Source organism: Anolis sagrei, chromosome 6 (assembly GCF_037176765.1).
Source record: "Anolis sagrei isolate rAnoSag1 chromosome 6, rAnoSag1.mat, whole genome shotgun sequence".
Classification (NCBI taxonomy): domain Eukaryota; kingdom Metazoa; phylum Chordata; class Lepidosauria; order Squamata; family Dactyloidae; genus Anolis; species Anolis sagrei.
The window spans coordinates 73620678-73645667 of record NC_090026.1 but is presented as its reverse complement, the minus strand read 5'-3'; the positions used below and the strand labels follow the sequence as shown (position 1 = coordinate 73645667).

Sequence of the window (24990 nt, the reverse complement as noted above, 5' to 3'; positions counted from 1 at the left end):
AGAACTTTCAACAGTGGAATTCTCTGCCTTGGAATGTGGTGGAGGCTCCTTCTTTGGAGGCTTTTAAACAGAGATTGGATGGCCATCTGTTGAGGCTGCTTTGATTGTGCTTTACCTGCATGGCAGGGGGTTGGACTGGATGGCCTGTGTGGTCTCTTCCAGCTAATATTAATAATAATAATAATAATAATAATAATAATAATAATCTTTATTTATATTCTGCTTTATCTCCCCGAAGGGACTCAGAGTGGATTATAGTTTGATATAGATATTTATAAGGCAAACATTCAATTCCTTTTTACACAGTAAACAATGACATACAATACACAGACAGAGGTAAAGGTCTTCCCCTTCCATTTCCAGCATCTGGAGGTGATACTCAACTCCGACCATGGGGAGGTGCTCTTGTTCCATTTTTCCATGCCGAGGAGCCTGTTGTCCATAGGCTTCTCAGATCGCGTTGCTGGCTTGTCTGGATGGGGTGCCCCTTTCCCTCCCCATATATTGATCTACTCGTATGACATGCTTTCAAACTGCTAGGTAGACAGGAGCAAGGGCTGACAGTTGGGAGTTCACCCCAACTCATGGCTTCAAATTGCTAATCCAGTCAGCAGATTTCCTGCAGCTAGCAATTTAACCTGCTGCACTACCGCAGCCTAAAGGTTTACTGTTGGGTGGATTCTTATTTGGGAGCATCCTATTTTTCCCACCCATGACTTCATCACTGAATACAGGTGTCAAAGTTCAAACATCACAGAAATTTTAAGAGTCTACTTACATAGATTTGGTAAAGTGGTGGAAATAGTTTTGAAGAGTACACTATGTGTAGAAGGGGACGTATAAATTCCTGCTCCAGATGGAATTGGGGTAAAATCCACCCAGTTCTAGTGGTGCATCTAGGAGCTTTGGGGTAAGTTTCCACTGGTGCCCGTGGAAATTCCTTTGTTAAGTCTCCTAGTGTGAAGATAACAGGATGAACAGGCATTTGGATTCTCATCTCATCTAAAACGGAACTTCTTAAACGTGACTCCTGACCCCAAATGTGGCCTATAAAGGCACGTGTATGGCAAACAACAGCTCTGGCCAGGGGTAAAGCAGATCCCCACCAACTGTCCCTCCAATATAAAGAATTCACACCACTCTGGCACCAATATAACGTTTGAGAAGATGTCTCTCTCTAATTAACTCTCGCTGCCACCAAGCACTGTGTTTTCCTATTTGCTTCTTTAAAGGAAATCTAGTTGAGGTTGCAAAGGAAAAGGGACTATAGCCACAAAGGCACACTTGACTCAGGCTTTTTGAGTTTAAAATAAACAAGGAAAGTTTATTGATATAAATACAGAAGAAAGTAGATGCTGGTTAAAAGCTTGGCTGTTACAGAGGAAAATTCTGGTTTGTCTTACAAGCGTAACGGTTACATGTGAATGGTTCTGTCTTTGTTACAAATATAGAGATTCTCTTCTCCCTAAAAAAACAAGTACACTTGACAGGATCTGAATCTCTGCCAAGATACAACTGTAGCTTAGCTACCCTCAACTGTGGCCTAGCTAACTACAAATCCAGCTATTTCTCCCTAAATAGCTGTACCAGTTTGCTACAGCTTCTTTTGCTGGCAAACCTAAGGCAAACTGCCTTCTCTTAACTGATCTTAAAACACGAACTCCTAAACTGCCTTCCTACTCTAATCTCTAACAACAACAGAATGACTGAAAAAGCCCTCTTCTTTCCCTCCAAACAGTCTAAACTCCGCCCCCTTTTTTAAACCAATCCTGGCTGTTCTAATGTTAACTCAGGCCCAGGACACTCCCCCTCTCTAAAATGGTGTTTTCCCTAAACTGAAATGGCTCCTGCTGCCCTCTGCCAGGCCCACTAAAGCTGCAACTAACTGGCCTGCCCTCTCCTAGGCCCTGCCACCCAGGCTGGAAAGGTAAGGGATCTTTACATGGCCTTCTTAGCTCAATGTTGGTATCATAAAATATTGGCAGTGGTAAAAGGTTTCTATGGGCCACCCAATTATCAATATCAACATGCAATGTTTAAAGTGAATCTGCAAATAATGCTTCAGCTGTACTCTACAAAAAGAAAGATCAACCTGTTTAGCAAGCCTTTCAAATACTGATTTATATTCAGTAAACATTTGATTTCATATCTTTTTTAATATACCTGGGGTTATGTAAAACATTCTCGAGCAGAAAGGTGAAAAAGGTTTAAGAAGCCCTGATCTAGAAAACAGGAAAAGAAGCCTTCCTTCCACGTCTGGGACACTTCCACCACCACCACCTCCCCCTTCCCCATGGTAATTGAGAACAAAATAGGGATAAAGCTGGATGCTATGCATTAAGCATAATAGATTGGCCCTAAACCACCTAACAATTACGGATCTCTTTTTTTAGTAATTAATCTCCCATTCTCCCTTAAGTAATCTCTCCTTGTGTTGTATAACACTACTCCGTCACATGATGAAATCAACAGCTGGCTGCTCTGAGCTATCATGAACGCATTGAATGCCTGGACATTTGGAATGTGGGTGGAAGGAGGGTGTTTTAAAAGGTCGATTTGCATGCTGTTAAAAGCTCTCCATCGGCTCGGAAGCAGATGCCGGAAGAGTCCAAATTGTGTTTGCTTCTTTGTAGGAAAAGGGATTGTATTTACACCGATGCAATAGAATAGTGTCTTGTTAATAATTGCTAAGGGTGACACGCTACAAGGATGAATGTACTTGAGAGTCACAACAGGAAAAGCTTTTCTAAATATAATCATGAAGTTGGTTGACATCACCTAATAATAAGGGACTAAATCAAATTATTATGCCAACCAGAGTAGACTTATTGAACGTATGAATCCTTCATAGGTTTTGACTTATCAATTCAGATTAATTTGACAGGTCTGCTCTAGCTGGCAGTAACAATTGGATTTAGGCTAGAATACACCTCTGCATATTTCAATACATAAAAAGAAGTCCGCTGGATTAGACCATCTGTGTTCTGCAAATGTAATTTCACACTCTTGCCCATTAAATGCATGTTGACATACAGTATCCAAGGGATTGGTACAGGACTGTTTGCTGCTCATTCAAGCAAAAATGCATCAATCTACAGGAGAGGCTTTAATTCTGGACTCAAAATCTGTATGAAGATATTTTTAGTTACATAATGTATGATACCCCGTTAAAGTTGCTTTAAACATTATTGATTGCCATTTATGTCAAGATGTTCCAAGACTAAAGAATGGGGAAATCCTTTTTTAAATGTCTGTTTGGAATGCAGACATTTGAAGAAAATTTGAAGAAAATGGCACTCTTGACGCCTTCCAAAGTTCTTGGGAAAATCCTAAACTTGAGGTTTAGGATCCCAAGTTCAGTTATTTGTTTTGCTGTTCATTTGCTTATATGTTTGTACTGAGGAAATGTAGTGCCATTAGGAAACCGTGGTGGCACAATGGGTTAAACCCTTGTGCTGACTGAACTGCTGACCTGAAGGTTGGCAATTCAAATCTGCAAGATGAGGTAAGCTCTCACCTGTCAGCTCCAGCTTCCCATGCAGTGGCATGAGAGAAGTCTCCCACAGGATTGTAAAACATTCGGGCATCCCCTGGACAACATCCTGCAGACAGCCAATTATCTCATACCAGAAGCAATTTGCAGTTTCTCACGATTAGAGAGATGGGCCAAAACCAACAAAATGAAGTTCAACAGTGACAAATGCAAGATACTCCACTTAGGCAGAAAAATGAAATGCAAAGATACAGAATGGGGGATGCCTGGCTCAAGAGCAGTACGTATGAAAAAGATCTTGGAGTCCTCGTGGACAACAAGTTAAACATGAGCCAACAATGTCATGTGGCAGGGGGAAAAGCCAATGGGATTTTGGCTTGCATCAATAGGAGCATAGTGTCTAGATCTAGGGAAGTCATGCTACCCCTCTATTCTGCTTTGGTTAGACCACACCTGGAATATTCTGGGCACCACGATTGAAGAGAGATATTGACAAGCTGGAATGTGTCCAGAGGAGGGCAACTAAAACGATCAAGGGTCTGGAGAACAAGCCCTGTGAGGAGCAGCTTAAGGAGCTGGGCATGTTTAGCTTGAAGAAGAGAAGGCTGAGAGGAGATATGATAGCCATTAGGCCTGGGTAACAACGGAAAAATTTGTTTCTAAAATCGATTTGTATTTGGGTTTTTTTTTTGTTTCGATATTTAAAATAATTACAAAATTTTCCTTTTAAAAAGTTCGATATTTACGAAATTTCGTAAATGGTAAAAAATTAACGAATCGATTTCCGAAACAATAACGAATCGATTCGTTAATGGCGGACGCGACCGCGAAATACGCTAAAAAACCTCCAAAACCTTCTGAAGCTTCCCTCTCCCTCTGTTGTTGACTGTTGGTGTGATATTATAATTTTTTTTCACTAATTAAACCATAAAACTAGCCCAGACATGCGGAAATAATAATGAAACGACCTCAAAACAATAACGAAACGAATACAATATCGAAATACGAAGCATTTACAAAACGTTTTTGAAAATTCATTTTTTTTAATAATTGCTCCAGAATGGTTTGTTATTGTTTTGTAATTGAAAAAATTAACGAATTATTAACGAATTACGAATTAACGAAACGAAACCTCCCAGCCCTAATAGCCATGTATAAATATGTGAGTGGAAGCCACAGGGAGGAGGGAGCAAGCTTGTTTTCTGCTTCCTTGGAGACTAGGACGCGGAACAATGGTTTCAAACTACAAGACAGGAGATTCCATCTGAACATGAGGAAGAACTTCCTGACTGTGAGAGCCGTTCAGCAGTGGAACTCTCTGCCCCAGAGTGTGGTGGAGGCTCCTTCTTTGGAAGCTTTTAAACAGAGGCTGGATGGCCATCTGTCAGGGGTGATTTGAATGCAATATTCCTGCATCTTCGCAGGGGGTTGGACTGGATGGCCCATGAGGTCTCTTCCAAGTCTTTGATTCTATGATTCTATGATTAAAATAAAGGCAACCTATTACAAAGTGATTCGTAGATACAATATTTCAGAACTGTTTCAGTAATGCATAAGAGGCTGTACTTTGAAATACAATTATTATTTGCAAATAGACAGATCCTCCCCCCCACATGCAACAAAGCCATAATGTATTTTTTTGAGGTCTGGGGAAAAAAAACACCCAATTGTTACAAAAAAAAAAATCCTGAAAAGGTTAAATGGCTCTTCCTCTTTTGCAGTAAGACTGGAACTTTTTTGCCATGTTATAAAGTTGAAGCCTGTTTGAGTCTGTAGACTGGGTCGCTTGGTAAGTGAATGGAAACTATTGATGCTGTCTAATTAAATTCTCCCTGCACTCCCAACAGGAACAAACGCTAAACATGGATTACGCTGCAAGGCGTGTAAGCTGAGCATTCACCACAGATGTGCAGAAAGCATTGGGCAACAACGCTGCATGGGAAAACTGGTAAGCCTGGGGAGTAGGATCTGATTATAACTGCAAACCAGGTATGAGCAAATGGTGTGACCCACCAGGTCCCTCCAGTCCGAGCTGAAGAAGTAGACTTACAATGTTAAGAAACTTTGATAAATTAGAAATGACTTGATTTTAGGTAAAACAAATTACATGTATCATACCCAAACCGGTTCTTACAGGTACAGTAAAAGAATAGTGATCACACCGTTCTAAAACATATCCTCCAATATTTCATAAATGGAAACTAGGACCAACCAGTATCAGAGAGTGGTCAAGATGTCAAACATTATTAATGATGCAGGACCCACAGTACAGAAACAGCAGTTTGTTTTGGCCTGATTCTACTGAGAGTACAGGATTCTGTCCCTGCTGTGTTAACTGACTACAAATTACTTTTGCACTTTGAACTCAGTTTGAAGCCATTGAAGGAAGCTGAAGATGAATGGGGAAAGTGAGAAGGACATGGGGACCTTTTTCAAAAAGCTGAAAAAGTGGGAAGACGATGGATTAATTAGAATTATCCCTGCCAAATCAGAACAGTTGAAGAATATGCCAGAGCAGACATGGCACCAAGAAGTTAACTTTGTTGGGCACTTGCCAGAGTGGATACCTGCTGATTACCCCACAAGTCTTTTGATCTTCTGCCTTTCTGTTCTTGAAATATTACTACCTTCACATCATTGTGCTTTCTGCATTGGCATCCTCCATTTGCTTTTCCCTTTGTGCAATGGTGTACTATTGTATAACCACATCCGCATCAACCAACCAATTCACTCATCTACATTAGGAGCCACTCTTTTGCAGACCAAATGAGACTTTAATGCAAATTCGGGGTCAAGCTGGCCAAAAATACTCTGCCTTCAAGATAGCAAGGCAATACATTGTTTCTGGAAAAATCTGTTTTCCACTCCCCTTCCTCTTATTTAGTTATTATTTATTTATTTATTTATTTATTTATTTATTTGTATACCACCCTTCTCAGTCCACAGGCAACTCAAGGCGGTTTACAGAGGCAACAATTCAATGCCGAACAACACCATAAAAACATTTAAAAACATTGACATATATAAGACCATAACAAAATCAATAAAACATAAATCATTTGTGTCTCCTAGTTAAAAAGTTGTCCAATCTCCTCATCCAGTTGTTCCATATTCCAATAATAATAATAATAATCTTTATTTAATACCCCGCCACCATCTCCTCAATGGGGACTCGGGGCGGCTTACATGAAGCCAAGCTCAACAGCATATTACAATAAAATAAAACCAAAACACAATAACAACACAGTAAAATACATACAACATATGAATACAAAAGAACACGATAAAGCAAAATCATACACAATAAAATAACAATGAGCGGGCCGCATGTGCAAGATAAATATCTAAAATACTAAAAATACTAAAATCAGGATGAGACAGGGATGGAGCAGATTGTTTATGAGGGAGAAACTCATAAAGGAACAGGGTCATAAAAATAGTCTGTTACATTGCATTTTCAAATGCTTGCTCAAACAGCCAAGTCTTGACTTTTTTCTGAAATGTTAAAAGGGAGGGGGCCCATCTAATGTCCCTAGAAAGGGCAGTCCATAGCTGAGGGGCCACCATTGAGAAGGTCCTGTCTCTCGTCCCCGACAAACGTATTTGTTACGCAAGCGAGATAGAGAGAGGAGCCTCCCCAGACAATCTTAACATCCTAGAGGGTTCATAAGGGGAGATGCATTTGGACAGGTAAGTTAGGCCAGAATAGTTTAGGGCTTTATAGGTTTCACAAGTGCATTTCCTCCAATGGCTAGGAGCTCTCCAACCAGCTCTGTGGTGATGGGGATAACTGGACAGATAAAGGTGCCAATTAATCCAGGGCAAATCAGTTTTGACTTGATAGGTCCCTCTGGACTCCACCAGTACCAATGCTGCAGGGCAGGAGTGGAGCATCTGAAGAGCTCTGCAGCATCCGAGATCATTTTTCTGTAGCCACAGGCTATGACACAGAACAATGAATTCAAACTGCAAGGAAAGAGTTTTCTCCTAAAAGTTAGGAAGAACATCCTGATGATAAGAGCTGCTTAACAGTAAAATACATTGTCTCAGAATGTGGCAGAGTCTCTTTTTTCAACAGAGGCTGGAAGGCAATTGTATATTCCTGTATGGCAAGGTTGGTCTGTATGGTCCTTATGGTCTCTAGCAATTATATGATATAAGGGCACGTTTTTACTGACATTATAATGAAGCTTGGAACCAGTTTGGAAAAAACTGGTTTCTCTGTGTGAGTGATTAGATTGGCAGGTCTTGAACTGGTTTTAGGTCAAGTGGGTACCAACACTCATCACAGAAGATGGCAGCAAGCAGCTCTATTAATCTTTCTTCCCATTTCAGGGAGAGCTCCACACCAGATCTCAAAATGCATAGGAAGTGTGTGTGTGGGGTGGAGGAGTGACAGATAGGAGTAGAGATGATCAATTTCTACCTCTCAGTGGGTCAATTAGCCCTGGGGCATTTTTGGCAGCCTCCATTCTGGATCTATAATGTAATTCAGAAGGGGTGAATGTCTACAATGTATTCTGCATTTTGTAGAGCCAGTTTCACTCTGGATCTGGGATACATTGGGATCTGCTACATCACATCATAGGGCTTGTTTTGTACTTTTCTGCAATTTTTAATGCACACTGCAACATGCTTTGTTGGCATGTGTTTTGCGGCCACCGCAGTTTCAATTCATCTTGAAGTTGCATAAAAGGATTGGTGTAGATGGGCTCTAAGTCTCTCTGACCAAATGCTGCTGGAAAACTAGAACTAGTACCTTATGGGTATCTCCTCATGTATGTTACATCAAAAGAATGCTGGATTGCGGGTATTATGTGTATCTGTGTTTTCAAGCACACACTTGTATAATAAAAGGATAATTCATAACAGTATACAAGCAGTCCCCAAGCCACAAACATCTGACTGACAAATGACTTATAGCTAAGAACAGAGATGAGACAACAGAAAGTGAAAGAACTCTACCTCTTGGAAGGGAAAGTGGGATCAAGAGCTGGGCACCCCCAGACGATCTTAAAGTCCTAGATGGTTCATAAGGAGAGATACATTTGGATAGTTAAGCTGTACCGGAACCGTTTAGGGCTTTATAGGCTAAAGCCAGCACTTTGAATTGTGCCCAGTAGCAGACTGGCAGCCAGTGGAGCTGACGCAACAGAGGAGTTGTGTGTTCCCTGAGCGCTGCTCTCGTTAGCAACCTGGCTGCCACTCGTTAGATCATTTGGAGCTTCCAGACAGTTTTCGAAGGCAACCCCACATAGAGAATGTTGCAGTAGTCTATACGGGATGTTACCAGAGCGTGGACTACCGTGGCCAAGTCAGACTTCCCAAGGTACGGGCGCAGCTGGTGCAAAAGATGTCTCCACTGAGTCTTTATAACTAATACTATCTTGTTCGTAACTTGAGGACTGCCTGTATTGTTGTTGGGAAAACATAGCTCTGCTAATAAAATTTCTAGTAATAAAAAATCCCCATATTTCAAACTTGCAAACCCTGATTGTCATATTGAACTGACCACTTGTTCATACTCTTCCTCCCCCCCCCCCCTCTCTCTCTCTCCAGCCCAAAGGTTTTCGCCGTTACTACAGCTCTCCATTACTCATTCATGAGCAGTTTGGCTGCATCAAAGAAGTTATGCCTATTGGTAAGTTCAAGTGGGAGTTTCTCTGTTTTGTTTTGTTTTTCCATTCTGCAAACTGTACCCTTCACCAGTACCCCACAGGTAGTTGTTTGCTTTTCTCATTAATGCTGGCATACATCAAGCTTGTGATTTCTCTCCTTCTAAGACAAGTATCCCAATGTTATTAAACTGGACGTTATTGCATCAGGATGATCTGCCCCACTAGCGCACTTCTCCATAGTTGTGTCAATGCAACAGTTTGCCATATCAGAGCCCTGTTGTAGTATTTCTAGTTAGGATCATAACTGTGTTCCCACCGTTCCACTATTCTGTTAAGACTTTTTTAAAAAAGTTTACAAGCAACTTCACAATGAAAGTGAAAGTTATTAACAAAATAAATTCATTAATCAGTTTGAGATAGTGGGGGAGAGTTAAAAATTAGAACAGTTCCTCCATCTAATGTCACTTCTGTGCCACTATGCACAGAAGCAGATCAGACTCCTTGCACAAGATAAATGATTATATTATAGTGTGATCAGTGCCTATTGATTGGCTTTCCCATCAATAGCAAGGGACAAACTTATCGTGGGGGAGGGCAGAGTGGTAAACCAGCAATAGGTTGCTCATGGCCTTGTGTGAAAGGTGATGGTCCTGCTTCAAGGCAGGTTTGCTACGTTTGTGCATTAAAGTCCCTTGTCTTCCATCAGTCCCAACTGAGAAGTAACTAGTGATGATGCGAGTATAACAACATATACCTTGAAATAAATTATGTTTTTCAGTAAGTAAACATGATACATTTTTCCTGCTTAACTATGTTTCATTTCTTTTGTAGCATGTGGCAATAAGGTTGACCCTGTCTATGAAGCACTTCGCTTTGGAACTTCCTTGGCCCAGAAAACCAAGAAAGGCAGCACAGGGAGTTGCTCGGATTCACCAAAGAGGAATTCTGTAATTATGCTGTTTTTGTTTTATTTTCAATATTCATGAAGCTTTCTTTCATCTTTTTGGATCCTATTACATTCCACCTCATGCCTACAATAATGTGAGGCCTTGAACTCACTCTTTATTGCATCTGAAGAAATGAATTTATATCTACCAAAGCTCATGAAAAATAAAAACTAGTTAGTCCTAAAGCTGCTGTTGCATTCTCTCCCCCACCTCCCCACCTCACCTTTGCTCCTGCCTTTCTCCTTTCCATACTGCAAGAGATGAATAAATATGACTACATCTCTAAAATCCCCATTCACAGTCATCCTAGTTGATTTGATTGTGGAGTGATCTTTTTTTCTCTACAGCTGCATTTACATAGCCTATGCTTACAAAAATAAATATTTTAAAATTAATGTTGCTTTAATGTGATAGCTTGAAATAGTTTTAACTTTTTAAATCAAGTTTATCCGGTTCAACTTTCCCTTGTTTCAGCGTTGTAAGCTGCTTTGAGTTCCATGTCAGGAGAGAGGCAGGAGAGGCCACCTCGCAATTTAAGATCTACTGGGGAGGCCCTGCTCTCGGTCCCACCGGCTTTGCAAATGCGTCTGGTAGGGACGAGGGACAGGGCCTTCTCAGTGGTGGCCCCCCACTTGTGGAATTCACTCCCCAGTGAGATCAGATTGGCACCCTCCCTCCTTTCTTTTAGGAAAAAACTAAAATTGTGGTTTTGGAGCCAGGCCTTTGGCTAGTAGGCACAGCAGCATTTTAGACACTGAACCTGGACCATGGGACTTTACGACAATTAGAAGCGGCTATGTGATTATGTAATTATAATTAATGTTGCTGTTTTTAATCTGCTATGTATTATGACTTTACATTGTTATTATTGATATTGTGGCATCAAATTGCTGCCTGTGTTAGCCGCTGTGAGTCCCCCCTCGGGGGTGAAAAGGGCGAGGTAGAAATTGTGTAAATAAATAAATAGATACATAAATAAGCAGGTACAGAGAGAAAGAGAGCTCAGGTCCATGCTGCAAGGTTTAATAATATTGGGAAAGACAGAGGGAGAGGAAGGGAGAATCAAAGATAATACATAACACAGAAGAGTGTGGGATGGCAGTAATAAGAGAAACAAGTATATGCAAGGTTTTAAAATCTATATAAATAAAAATATAATGTTCATTTGGGGGATTAACATAACTCAAAAACCACTGGATGAATTGACACCAAATTTGGATACACCTATCAGACCAACAAATGACCATCACTCATAAAAACACTGAAAAACACAGTGGAAGAGACTTAAAAAGCCAAGATATTAAAAATACATTAAAATGCATGCACAAAACCACATATATATATACACATTTATACATACATACATACACACACACAACACATATACACAGACTGGGGCACAGCAACGCATGGCAGGGGATGGCTAGTGAACAATAAAATTAATGGAATAACAGAAACTCTATATTCTCAATAAACTGTCTGAAGAAGAAAAGAAGAACTGTTGAGAAGTAGTTGCCCAGTTTAAAGAGAAGGGGCAAAACAATTTAAAATAGCATGAATCTCTTGGCTGTTGAAGAAGGGCAGAGAGGTCGATCAGTGCTTATCATCAGAAAGCTTTGAAATAAATTCTATTCCATGCACAGTCAAGTCTGGTTGGCATAACAAGCAAAACAAAAAGGCAGTCTTTTCAATAGCTGTTAGGGAGAGAAACAGAACAGATGGGGAATCCTGTTTGATTTTAGAATTCTGATATTCTACTAGAAAAACCAGGCCAGGACTATTTTTGAAAATAATGAGGAAATGAACAGCTTCAAAACATTTGAAACACATGCTTCTATGAAACTGATTCACTATATGCTCTGCAGCTAAGACTGGGAGAGATCATCAACGTTTCCTTAAAAAAATAACTGGGGGCACTATAACATCATACTCATTGCCAGAAGGACTGCAAGATCTCTGAAATATAATCACCATAACTTCCCAATCAATCAGTTTTGAATTTGTTGTTGTCTTCCTCCTCCTCCTCCTCCTCCTCCACCACCACCACCACCTCCACCTCCTCCTACCTCCTCCACCACCACCACCACCACCACCACCACCTCCACCTCCACCTCCACCTCCACCTCCACCTCCACCTCCACCTCCACCTCCACCTCCACCTCCACCTCCACCTCCACCTCCTCCTCCTCCTCCTCCTCCTCCTCCTCCTCCTCCTCCTCTTCTTCTTCTTTGTAGTTTGGTTATATATATATATATATATATATATATATAGGGAAACACTTTAACCCCCTGGTGGAGACATAAACTGGATCTACACTGCCATATAATCCAGTTTCAGAATGCAGATTAACTACATTGAACTGGATTATATGGCAGTGTAGATGCATACAATCCAACACAGTTCATCTGCATTCTGAAACTGGTTTATATGGTAGTGTAGATCCAGCCATAAATGATGTGAGATGATCTCTCATTAGAGCTTTGGCATAATAGAAGTAGCAAACATTTATTAGAGTCAGTATGGTCCAGTGGATAGAGCATTGAATTACAACTCTAAAAACCTGGTTTTGAATCCTCTCTTGGACATGGAAATTCAGGGAAGAAGCAATCACATTCACTAAGTCTCAGATGAAGAATAAACCCTATGTGAACAAATCTTGCCAAGAAACCCCAATGGTAGATTTGCCTTGGGACTCCATTAATTGGAAACAATATGAAGGAAAACCATAACAAATGAAATAACCAATGTATTGTCGAAGGCTTTCATGGCTGGAATCACTGGGTTGTTGTAGGTTTTTTCGGGCTATATGGCCATGTTCTAGAGGCATTTCTCCTGACGTTTCGCCTGCATCTATGGCAAGCATCCTCAGAAGTAGTGAGCACTACCTCTGAGGATGCTTGTCATAGATGCAGGCGAAACGTCAGGAGAAATGCCTCTTGAACATGGCCATATAGCCTGAAAAAACCTACAACAACCCAATGAAATAACCCTCAAATGAAATGTGTTATAGTTGTCCAGTTCTTCTACAGGGCTGCTTTAAAATCTCTCCATATGAGGACTACCTGCAGATACAGGTTGTGTACAACTAAGGCAGGTTTTTGGCTCTATAGTTCAAAGAATATAGAACCAAAGAGTGCTATGACAGAAAAGCAGGAGATAAGCAACAGGACATCACAGCATTCCCCTGGCTATTGGTATGGTTACTAGAATTGACCCATTGAATCAACTGAATTTTACAAAGAGATGACTTAGCTTTTATTTAATGAGCCTACTCTGAGGAGACTAAATAAAAAGATAGTATATAGCTAACATATGGCAGCATATATCACTGACTCCCAGGAAATTCCAAGTTTACTTCTAGCATAGCCTCTGGTTGTTGCCACTTTTGGCAAGAGTATGAATTGTGAACAAAATTCAACACAGCACTGTAACCTAATCCAATCCATTCTGGCCTGGTCTGGATTCAGATTTCAGTGCTACTCTAACTGGTTGATATCACTAAACAACTAAAGATTCTTGTAACAACTAAAGATTCTTATGCCTTCAATAATGGTCCATTTTAATTGATTTGTAATTTTTTTTCAACACACAGGTAGTTTTAGCTATTGCAATATTCCCTTTTGGTTTCTTTGCTTCCTCCACAGATTGGAACTTTCACAAATGTATTTTTTTCTCTCTCTCAGATGATCTAAGTATTTTGTTAAACAAAAATGATTACTCAACCATACAAAACATGAACATATTGTCAGCTTGCCTTGAATTTTTCATCAGATGGAGAGTAGGAGTAAGTGCTAGGTGCCAGTTCGTCATAGGATTTACTCCTTGGCGAGTCAGGCTGTCAAGTAGCAGATTATGCGTAAGTGTGTTCTTAAAACCACAGTCATTTAGGAAGGATTCAATAAAACATCAGTTGATTATTCTGGAAAGTGTCGGTATTCATGAGAGTTTGGAAGTACATGTTTGCTTGTTACATTTATGCTCCACTGTTACTCCAAGTAGCTCAAGGAAGCATATATGACATTTCCTTTTGTCCAGTTCATTCTGATAGCAACCATGTAGGGTAGGCTTGACTAAAGGAGAAAGACTGATTCAAAGTCCCTCCTTCCCACTCCCAGCTCCTGACATGTCATTTTTGCATGTCAGGAGTACTCTGCAGAGGGATCTGTGCTGCCAGCAGTCCCCTCTGGTAAGTTTTTTTGAGGGGAAATGGGGGGCTGTGGGAGGCTGGATGCCATCAATGGAAAGCCTGGGGTTTGGGTTGAGGTGGGGACAGAAACTTGGGAGAAAGTGGGTTAAAATAGCCCACTTCCTCCTGGGTTTCTGCCCTGTCTGGAAGGGCCCTCAGTGAGGTTCTAAATAACCTAAATACACCAGATCCTCTCTCATATTGGAAGCTAAGCAATACCAGCTCTGATTGGTGCTTGGATGGAAGACTGCCAATAAAAATCATTGGCGGCTAGGGGCTTTGGGAGAGTAGTGTGGGCTAGCAAGTAGTTGCTGAAATTCTATATTACAACCTAATCTATTTCATATATGTGTACATTTTTGGACTGTTTAAAATTCTTGTTTTAAACATGTTTGTTGTTCTTGTGTGCCTTCCGGTTGTTTACAACCTATTGCGATCCTAAGGCAACCCTATCGCAGGGGTTGGGGGGGGGGGAGGCTGAAAAAGTGTAACTTGGCCAGGATCACCCAATGGGTTTTCATAGTTCAATGGGGAGTTAAACCCTGGTCTTCAGAGTCATAATCCAGCACTCAAACCAGTATGTCTTTCTAGTTTTAATTGTATGCCACCCTGAGATATGGTGCTACAATAGATAAATATACTCCAAAATTCATTTTCCCCATTTTCTTCATATTCCTCCCCTGTGCAGAGCTTGAAAAGTTACTTTATAAGTAAGTAATGGTTGGATTGTAGCTCTGGGACTCAGATCTTAGAAGTAACCTTCCAATCTGCGCTGTCATGTAAATAAGCCTTTCTGCATTTGAGTAACCATCTCAGTGTACAGCTCATTTGAAATGTTCTGCCATTTTTCCATCAAGTATTTGAACTCTACCTCTGGATTGCATGCAATCTCTGCAATTGTACTCACCCTGCTTTCCTCTCAGCCCACTATCACTGCCAAACCATTGCCATGTGCTCAATTTTCTGATGTGTTTCTTTCACCCTTCTGCTCACTTTTCCTCTCTTCTGTCTTTTTTTCCTTCCTTACAGACGTCAGATTTGGCAGAAGTTCCTGAAGAAGGTGACAGCCCAGGAGGTTTACTTGACATAAACAGGAAACGCAGCAATAGCGGTGAGAATGAAGCTGAGATTTTCAGTGGCACCCCCCACTTCATGCCAAAGTGCTTAATTTTACATGTTTTTCAGATCTAGTATGTTTTGAAGTATGTGTGTGTTTGTGTGTGTATGTCCCATTCTTGTGTGTACATTAAACGCCAATGCATGTCGCAGGAGTGAGCTGGGAAGAGGGGCAAAATAAAAATGTTGATGTCACCCCTCCCACCCCTCAAAAAGGTTTGCACCTCCCAATGAAATTTCTCTTCAGTCCCAAAAATCCTAGCATTGTCATTTCCTCTACTGAGCATTTTTAAATATACTGTATTTCACTGAATCAAAGGCACCATTCAATGTAAGGAAAACCCCATTTTTTGAAGCTTCATTTTTTCAAAAGAATTTTTGAATGTATTGTCGAAGGCTTTCATGGCCGGAATCACTGGGTTGTTGTAGGTTTTTTTGGGCTATATGGCCATGGTCTAGAGGCATTCTCTCCTGACGTTTCACTTGCATCTATGGCAAGCATCCTCAGAGGTAGTGAGGACTGTTGGAACTAGGAAAAAGGGTTTATATATCTGTGGAATGAACAGGGTGGGACAAAGGACTCTGACCACCTTGATTAGTATACAATGGCCTGACTGTGCCTGGAGCAAACTTTTGTTGAGAGGTGATTAGATGTCCTTGTTTGTTTCCTCTCTGTTGTTGTGCTGTTTTAATTTTAGAGTTTTTTTAATACTGGTAGGCAGATTTTGTTCGTTTTCATGGTTTCCTCCTTTCTGTTGAAATATTCCACATGCTTGTGTATTTCAATGGCTTCTCTGTGTAGTCTGACATGATGGTTGTGAGAGTGGTCCAGCATTTCTGTGTTCTCGAATAATATGCTGTGTCCAGGTTGGTTCATCAGGTGCTCTGCTATGGCTGATTTCTCTGGTTGAAGTAGTCTGCAGTGCCTTTCATGTTCCTTGATTCGTGTTTGGGCAATGCTGCATTTGGTGGTCCCTATGTAGACTTGTCCACAGCTGCATGGTAAACAGTAGACTCCAGCAGAGGTGAGAGGAACCCTCTTATCCTTTGCTGAACGTAGCATTTGTTGGATTTTCTTGGTGGATCTGTAGATAGTTTCATGTTGTGTTTCCTCATCAGCTTCCCGATGCGGTCAGTGGTTCCCTTGATGTATGGCAAGAACACTTTTTTCTCTGGGTGGATCTTTGTCTTGACTCTCGTGGCTTGTTCTCGGTCTTGCAGCTCTTCTGATGTCTGAGGTGGAATATCCATTGGCCTGTAGAGCCCAGTTGAGGTGGTTGAGAACCACTGACAGAGCTGTTGAGGACAGGACTCTTCCTTTTACTCACCCTCCTCCTCCTCTCTTAGAGGTAGACCTGTTTTAAAAATCCAAAGCTCATGGATCAAAAGCACTATTGATTGTAAGCCACACACCCCTTTTTAGAGTGCCCAAAATGAGGAAAATGAGCACCTTAGAATCTGTGAAATATCCCAAGTGACAGACAAAGTTCCCAAGGGAATGTGAATGCAGGCAAACTTCAGTTTAAAATCTTCTAATAATAAGGCTCCTTTTTTTACAAGGTCTTTTACAGCCTTCCTTCCTTCTTTGTCATCTGTCTAACTTGAAGTTTTTTAGCAGCCTCATTAGAAAGCTGGTGAAGGAAGGCTAGCGAAACAGATTTTTGGAGTCGGGTTGCAGCTGTGTGCCTGTCTATGTTAAGAAACACAATAAATCTTAAACTGAAAAAGAATAGTATAGGTTTCATACACCCTATCGGAGATGTTATTTCCAGATTTTGGAATACTTGTATTTTGACATATATGCATAATGAGATATCTTGGAGATGGGATTAAAGTCTAAATGTGTAATTCATTTATGTTTCTGTATACACATAGCCTAAAGGTAATTTTATACATTTCAAATAAATAAATAAATTAATGTTTTGGATAATTTATGTTTCTATATACACATAGCCTAAAGGTATATAATTATTTGCATGAAACAAAGTTTGTGTACAGTGAACCATCAAAAAGCAAAGGCTACCCATCTGGGTAATTTCATATTTTGGAGTATTTTGGATTACAGAACTCTGGATAAAGGATGCTCAACCTGTATTTCTGCTGTAGCCAATTTTACTATTGCTGTGTGCCTGTCTGCAACAGGCAAGGTAACAAACACCTAACCCCAAATTCCCTATAATAAGAAACAGTAAAAAGAGTAGACAAGGGCAGATAAATTTGCCTTATCAACAAGCACTTATATATTTAAAAGAAATAGTCAAATCATAAGAAGAGTGGAGCTGGTGAAAGAAAGGGTCATCCCTGCATGCATTTAAAAAGAAACTTTCAAGTGATCTTTAGCAGTTTCAAACTGTTTTGTTCACATAAGTAAGACTTACCTGACCTGCTAGTTTTATTTTGTATGCACATATGGCTACAATTTGAGTAAAACATTTGCCCATGTTCTGATGTTGAACTAATGTTGGAACCTCTCTATTTTCCTTCTGTTGTTTCTGCCTGGCACTAAATTTCCTGTTAAATACATAATGCTCAGGGACACATCTACTTCGATACTTGAGGACCCATCTGTAATCGGCCAAATACAGTGATGCTGATCCAGAATGGGGCACTTTGAATCAACATTGTTGAAAGCCTCATAGCCAGCTGTCAAGATGCTCAGTGCTGGCGGGTGTCTACACTTCATGCACCAAGTGACTGGATGGAGTCCATACAATCCAGTGGTATTCAGCCAAATTCAATGCCAATGAATTACTGCCCTTATTTTCTACCTGTCATTCTGAGCCAAGTGTTGATCCCCGAACACAAAACTAGTGGTGGTCATCACTTGTCTCATCCACTTTCACATTGTGATGAAGCGATGCAATAGAAGCAAAGTGGGAAAGGAGGAATTGCTCCCTCCTTTTCCCCACTCCCTCCTTCTATGACTTAGTCATTCTGCTAGTGTCAGTGGATGAAATGAGCAATGACCACCACCAGTTACTGCTAAACTGACAATGAGATGGGGAAGGTAATTGCCATCTCTGTCCTCAGGCTCCCTGACCCCGGGGAAAGCAGAATGGTTGGGAGCCCTTCTAGTGAGGCCTTTGAGACCTGTACTGCATTTACTGGAAACACCCAAACAACACTTCTGGTAAAAGCAAATTAATGCTGAGTAAACCGGGTTTCCTTGGTTTACTCTGAATTAATTAAATACCTCATTAGATCCAGATCTTAATGAAATATCCAGGTCTAATGAGGTATTGGGCCTGTGTAGATGGACTCTTGGGATGTATCACACCTTTTCAAGGGGGCAGTCCATCTCGCGCTTTTGGGCTCTTGAAGCCAAAAAGTGTGAGAGGTCACCCACCCCCTCCTCCCAACCCTAAAACTTACTGAAAGCCATCCCTGGCAGCCATAGAGCCTCTACTTGCATCCTCCTGTTGGAGGGGAATTTTTTGGGCTTCGAGATGGCTTCATGCTATCCCGGTTTCAATCGGGATAGCATGTAGTCACCCCTGCAGAGAAAGCCTGAGTTTTGGGTTGGGGATGGATAATAGGACATGAACAGAAGTGGGTAATTTTAACCCATTTCCACTTACATTTTAGTACAGTGTAGAAGGGCCCTGGGTGAACAGTTGCAACTACATCTTCATGTGAAGCAGCCAAACTCTTCATACCACCACAAAGTGCAGGGAAGTTCCAGGGCATCCTGAAACTTTTTTTAACATGGGCCAAGACTGTGTGAAGTGTCTTTTTCCATGCATCATGTGAGTCAATTCATCCTTGTGTGGACTTATTTTGCTCATGTATACCAAAACAGGAAATATAAAAGTGGAAAGTATGAACAATTTTCAATGCCTCACTTTCTGCAATGCTAGGCTTTTGGGGACTGAGGACCATTTTTTTGAGGGGACAGAATTATTACTTGGATGAGCAAAGCCTTTATTCCCCACCCTAGTTACCCTCCTATTGAAGGAAAAGTTGTTCTTACAAATAAACATGCCGTTAATATGCACAGTCTCTTCCCTTGATTTTTTTTCTCACTACTGTTTTGTTTTACTCATTTAACCTATTTCATGAACCTAACCTTTCATCCGCAAAGTGATTCTTCCTCAAGGAAGTAGATTTTTAGATTTCTGTGTATCTTCCACCGGTTCTGTGTTTTAGAAGTTTTCTTTGTGAGATGTGCATGTCATTATATTCCATAAGAAAACTGTTCATGATGTCCCAGCAAACGTCAGCAGAACATTAAGAATTCTATTGAATGGCATTGGATTTCTTTACTCTTGTTCAGTCAGCACATAAATTATACAGGAACTATTTCAGCATTGTTCCCTTTGTTGTTGTTGTTTTTTAAGCCCATGCTATCTGTACAAACCATGGTAAAAGCAAAGCTTCTAGTTCCTGATCTTTACCTCAAGGATTCTGACATGTAGATAAACAAAAATAAATGCACTTTGTGAACCATGGTTTGATTCAATGCTCTGTTTGTTAGAGCTTTAAATGAGTCTCAGACTTTCCATGTGAAATAAGGGACAGGACTCCTGTACCCTTAATGGTTATAAAGAAGGGAGAATTTTACATGGCATGCAAAAATGGCTGAAAATTCCTTATATACAACTGCTAGAGGTATGTGGATTCTGTCCCTTATTTCACCTGCCAACCTTGTTGTTGTTCATTCGTTCAGTCATCTCCGACTCTTTGTGACCTCATGGACCAGCCCACGCCAGAGCTCCCTGTCAGCCGTCACCATCCCCAGCTCCTTCAAGGTCAGTCCAACCTTAGCAGGTGCTTTTTTTCCCTTTGACCAGTCACACCCACCCTGTTGTCAGGCCATTTGGATTTCTCCTCTTCATAGAAGGCACAGATCTAGCATATGGATTTTGCAAAATCGGTTGCACATATGATAGGGAGGCAGAATGGGTGGACTCTGGCTGGTAGGATGAAACAGCATCATGTACATTTCTAATACATGTGCATTTCAAACATGAAAATAGTAGACTAATAATCTAATAGGAAAAAAGGCAAGAAACAATTGAAAGTTGATTTCTTATGTTTTCATCTTATTGGAGCAGTGTTTTAGTAAATTTATATTGTTTATTTATTTCAGACATTTATATCCTGCCCGTCTCACCCCTCCGAAAGTGGGCTGAGTGCATTAAAATTATTTGTTGCGTAGTTTTTCAGAAAGAAAATTCAGAAAGCTGGGCCAATGAGAAACTTTCCAGTTTGACTCTTATTCTGTACAAAAAAAAATACCCCCTTTTTGCACGGAAAACAGTATTTTCAGTACATAAATTATTTCTGTGTTTAAAATGCTATTTTCTAATTAAATCACACAACAAATTATGTGCCGACTAAGTTCCCAACTGAAGCATTTTTATATTGGAAATTTTCTGTACAGAGATTTCTATGTAGAAAAGCTCTTTCCTTTTGCAGAAAAAGGCCTTGTTTTTCACAGGAGATGTACTGAAGTGCGTGGTCTTCAAAAACAGTGACATTTTTAATGTCTTCTTGCAGAAGTGAGAAAATGGATAGAATTATTATCAAATTTGTATTTTAGAAAGATCTTTTCCATAACATTGTTATCATCCATCCTCATAGTCCTCAAATTATTCAAGTCTTACATTGACGAAAAGTGGTTTGTATCACATAAGATAATTAGGCACAGAAAGTCATTGCCAGATATAAATGAAAGTTAGATGACAGAAATAATGACAAAAAGATAAAGAAATGCATCTGAAATGACTCACTTTTTTCAACAGTTCACTGGTCATAAGATGTCTTATCTCTTTGATTACAGTGTTTACCTACTCAGTAAATGGTACAGCGGACTTCAGAGATGAACCGAAGAAAATAAATTCTATATTACAGGTGACCTTTTACTGTGATATTTTATTGCAAATTAAAACTAACTGACATTTGGATTTTATATTTTCCCAAGTGGACTAATTTTATACAATACTATATGCATAGAGATATGAAGGATTAGTTTTTTTCCTACATCGCCTACTTAGTTATATATTTGTATCTAAGTAATATCTCCTTGGTCAATACCTCAAAGCTACCTTAAGAACAGACAGCTACACTGAGTACTCTTCAGCTGAAAATTGAGGCATAGAGCATGTAATTCCAGCCCACTCCCACTACAGGCAGGGCTGTGTTGAAGAATTGCACTGGGATACTGCTTCTGATTCTCATAGCCTCACTTGCTGGTGTGAAGTAAGATAAAATGAAGTCCAAAAATTGGTGTACTGAGAGCCACTCATAGGCTGGTATTTTGACTTAGCAATAAAACAGCCAACTTTATCTCATGCTCCCAGTCCCATATCTGAAGGAAACATATCCTTTCCCAAGAAATTCCAGTCTGTCTTCATTCTCTCTTCTCCCTTTCCCTTAAAAAGATATTCTGTACACTTTGAGGTTCTCCTAACTTGCTGATAAAACCACATCTCTTTTGCATGCTGGTGCCATGTTAGCTATACACTGATCCCACGGAGAATAAATATTGTATTCTATAGCTGTGACTGAAGTAAATGGAGAAGCACTAGGGAAGTATCATATAAAATCAGTTATCATTATTGACCTTATTATTATTATTATTATTTGCATTATATTAATTTATATCCTGCCCTTTATTTGAAGAATGAAACACATGGAAGCAATAATGTTGAAGTAACAAATTAAAACTGTACAAAAGCTATGTTAAAATATAATATAAAATTATTTGAAAAACAAACCATTGATAAAAATGTTATACATTAAAATACATTTTTAAATACATAGTTATCTTAAGGAGAGCATGCAAAGCATTAAAAACCTACTTTGGACAGTTTCTAAAAACCTAGCTGTCTAAAAATTAGTTTAAAAGACCATTTTAAGTGTACTCATTGTAGTTTAATTCTGTTTTTACCACACTGTTATTATTTAATTGTGTTTTAACTTTTGTATTGTACTTTTCAAGCTTGTCTAGTGGGAGGCCCCGGTGGCGCAGTGGGTTAAACCCCTGTGCCGGCAAAACTCAAGACCGACAGGTCGCAGGTTCGAATCTGGGGAGAGGTGGATGAGCTCCCTCTATCAGCTCCAGCTTCTCATGCGGGGACATGAGAGAAGCCTCCCACAAGGATGATCAAAACATCTGGGCGTCCCCTGGGCAACGTCCTTGCAGACAGCCAATTCTCTCACACCAGAAACGACTTGCAGTTTCTCAAGTCGCTCTTGACACGATAAAAAAAACTTGTCTAGTGTGGGATTCTTAGCTGCCTTGAGTCCCCACGGGGAGAAAGATGGGATATACATAAAGATAATAATAATAATAATAATAATAATAATAATAATAATAATAATTGTTTAAATGAGAAAAATGTCAAAAAGAGAACAAGAACAGGGCCATAAGAATGGCATTCCGAAGTCTAGGAGAAGTTACCAAGAAGTCCCTTTTCCTTATTCGTATCAAACAAATCTGAGAAAATGGTGGAAGAAAGATATGAGCCTCTAAATATTTTCTTAGAACTTAATATAGGGAGACATAGTCCTTTGAATAACCAGGATCAAGGCCATACAGTCCACATGGCTCTATGAATAGAACAGCTTACTTCGGAAGAGCACCTTATCTTCAGAGTGCCCATGTTTAGAGTCATCAACAACTCTGCTTTTGCTCAAGACCTTTCTTTACAAAATAGACATAACATCTCCTCTTTTCCTCTCTCCTATGTTGAAGGGATCTCTTCATAAAGACACAGTGCAGATGAATACCTATGTTGCCTTGTACAAATTTGTACCACAAGAGAATGAAGACTTGGAAATGAGGTAATGTTACTATATTATTTGGAGATATTCTTTTGAATTGTAGAAATGGCAGCTAAGTTAAAACAATTAAAGCTGGACAGCATCTGTTCACCTCTCTGTAAAGTTCCAATGCTTCAAAGCATGTCAATTCTTAGGATATAAAAATAGAGGACTGGATCCACTAAGTCTACCTATTGAAATTCAAGAGATGTTCTTTGTTACTACAAAGGTTTAGGGAGGCAGGACCAATGTTGAATTCATCCCAGAGTCTATGGGAACCATTACTATGAGCAAAGTATAAATATGATACAGATTAAGCACCCCTCATCTAATAATCCTCCAAAATCTTACTTTCACCTTATGGGTATAAGATGTATATGAAACGTCAGTGAATGTTCATGTTTAGACTTGCAAATACAGATATTACAATATCTATAAAGATCAAAAACACTTCTCATCCAAAAAAATGGATAAGGGATACTCAACTTGTATTTATTTATTTTTAAGATTATTCTGTGAATTCTCAGAAACAACTCAACCTCCATCATCATTCAGCTCCCACTTGCTTCTTCCAAATGGAATCTAAGCAGCATAATTGTGTCTAGGACAGTCACATTTTATGATATGGCTGCATATTAGAGGTGTGCATAACTTTACAAAATTGCTTCGTTTGTCTTAATGAAATTCACGTGACCCCTGTTTTGATTCTAAAGTGTTTCAAAAAAAGTCATAGGAGGTGCATGTCATATCTATAACACAATTCAAAAACAGTCATTAGTTTTTCATTACGCCATTCGTGCCAATAGGAACACTAATGGGGCTCCTCCCTCCCTCAGTTTTAGGGCTATTGTGATTAAATTTGCTGCAATTGTTTTGCTCCCCATTAGTGTTCATTACACCATTCGTGCCAATAGGAACACTAAATAAACTTGCTACAATTGTTTTGCTCATCCACTGATTTTTAGGATATTTTTGAAGTTTTTGCAAACAACATTTAAATAAAAATACACGAGCTATCCCCTCAAATTTCCCCTCAAAGCTCCCCAAAGTTCAGAATGTTTTGCTCATCCACTGATTTTTAGCATATTTTTGAAGTTTTTGCAAACAACATTTAAATAAAAATACACGAGCTATCCCCTCAAATTTCTCTACAATGACACACCATAACCAGGGCATTCTTTCCCCCAAGTTTCAGGAAGATGCACACACCCACTGATTTTTAGGAATTTTTTAAAATGTTGCCCAACATTTTTTAAAAAAATCAAAGAAGATACCCACTGGAATTTCTCCACATAGAGAGAAGAGGAGCAGGGCATAATTCCTGCCATCTTTCAGAAAGATCCACTCACCCACCGATTTTTAGAAATTTTCAAAGTTTTACCAATAAGAAAAAGAAGAAGGAGAAGAAGAATCCCAAACCTGGCTGTAGGAATCTCTTGTAATAAAAGCCTTCCTGAACAGAAAAATCCAGCTGCTAGTCGCGTGCTACACTCGCTTTCACTAAGCTTAAAATTTAAGCTATTTGTTTGCTGCTTTGCTTCCTGCCTGCCTGCATGCATGCCTGCCTAGTGCATGCTAGCTCCTTTCTCCCACCATGCTCACCTCACAATGGCGAGCAAGTCCTTGTGGCCACTGTTTTTATTGGAAATGCCAGGAGCAATTACTCCTTTGTTCCTCAGCCCTAATAGGTTGATGATTGTGGCCTATCAACTTTGCTTACGCTACCCGGTAAAGTTTACATGTGCTGAAAAAGAAAGCTGACTCTCTTATGACAGTTATGGAGTTCCTTCAAAAATTCTGTAACTAAATGTTTTCATTTGTTTGTATGGGGTGCGGCGCTGCATGATCTTTGTAAATCCAGT

The 24990-nt window shown here is 39.9% G+C and overlaps 1 protein-coding gene across 2 annotated transcripts in view; it reads left to right on the top strand.

Moving 5' to 3' along the window:
• The window catches only part of STAC (SH3 and cysteine rich domain), a 110952-nt gene that overhangs the window by 68724 nt on the left and 17238 nt on the right, over positions 1-24990 (top strand). For both annotated transcript variants that reach the window (XM_060781675.2, XM_060781676.2), the window contains exons 3-8: positions 5341-5441; positions 9053-9134; positions 9943-10058; positions 15275-15356; positions 21144-21214; positions 23061-23149. In XM_060781675.2, the coding sequence (XP_060637658.2) occupies positions 5341-5441; positions 9053-9134; positions 9943-10058; positions 15275-15356; positions 21144-21214; positions 23061-23149 (541 nt within the window). The remainder of the gene's footprint in view (positions 1-5340; positions 5442-9052; positions 9135-9942; positions 10059-15274; positions 15357-21143; positions 21215-23060; positions 23150-24990) is intronic.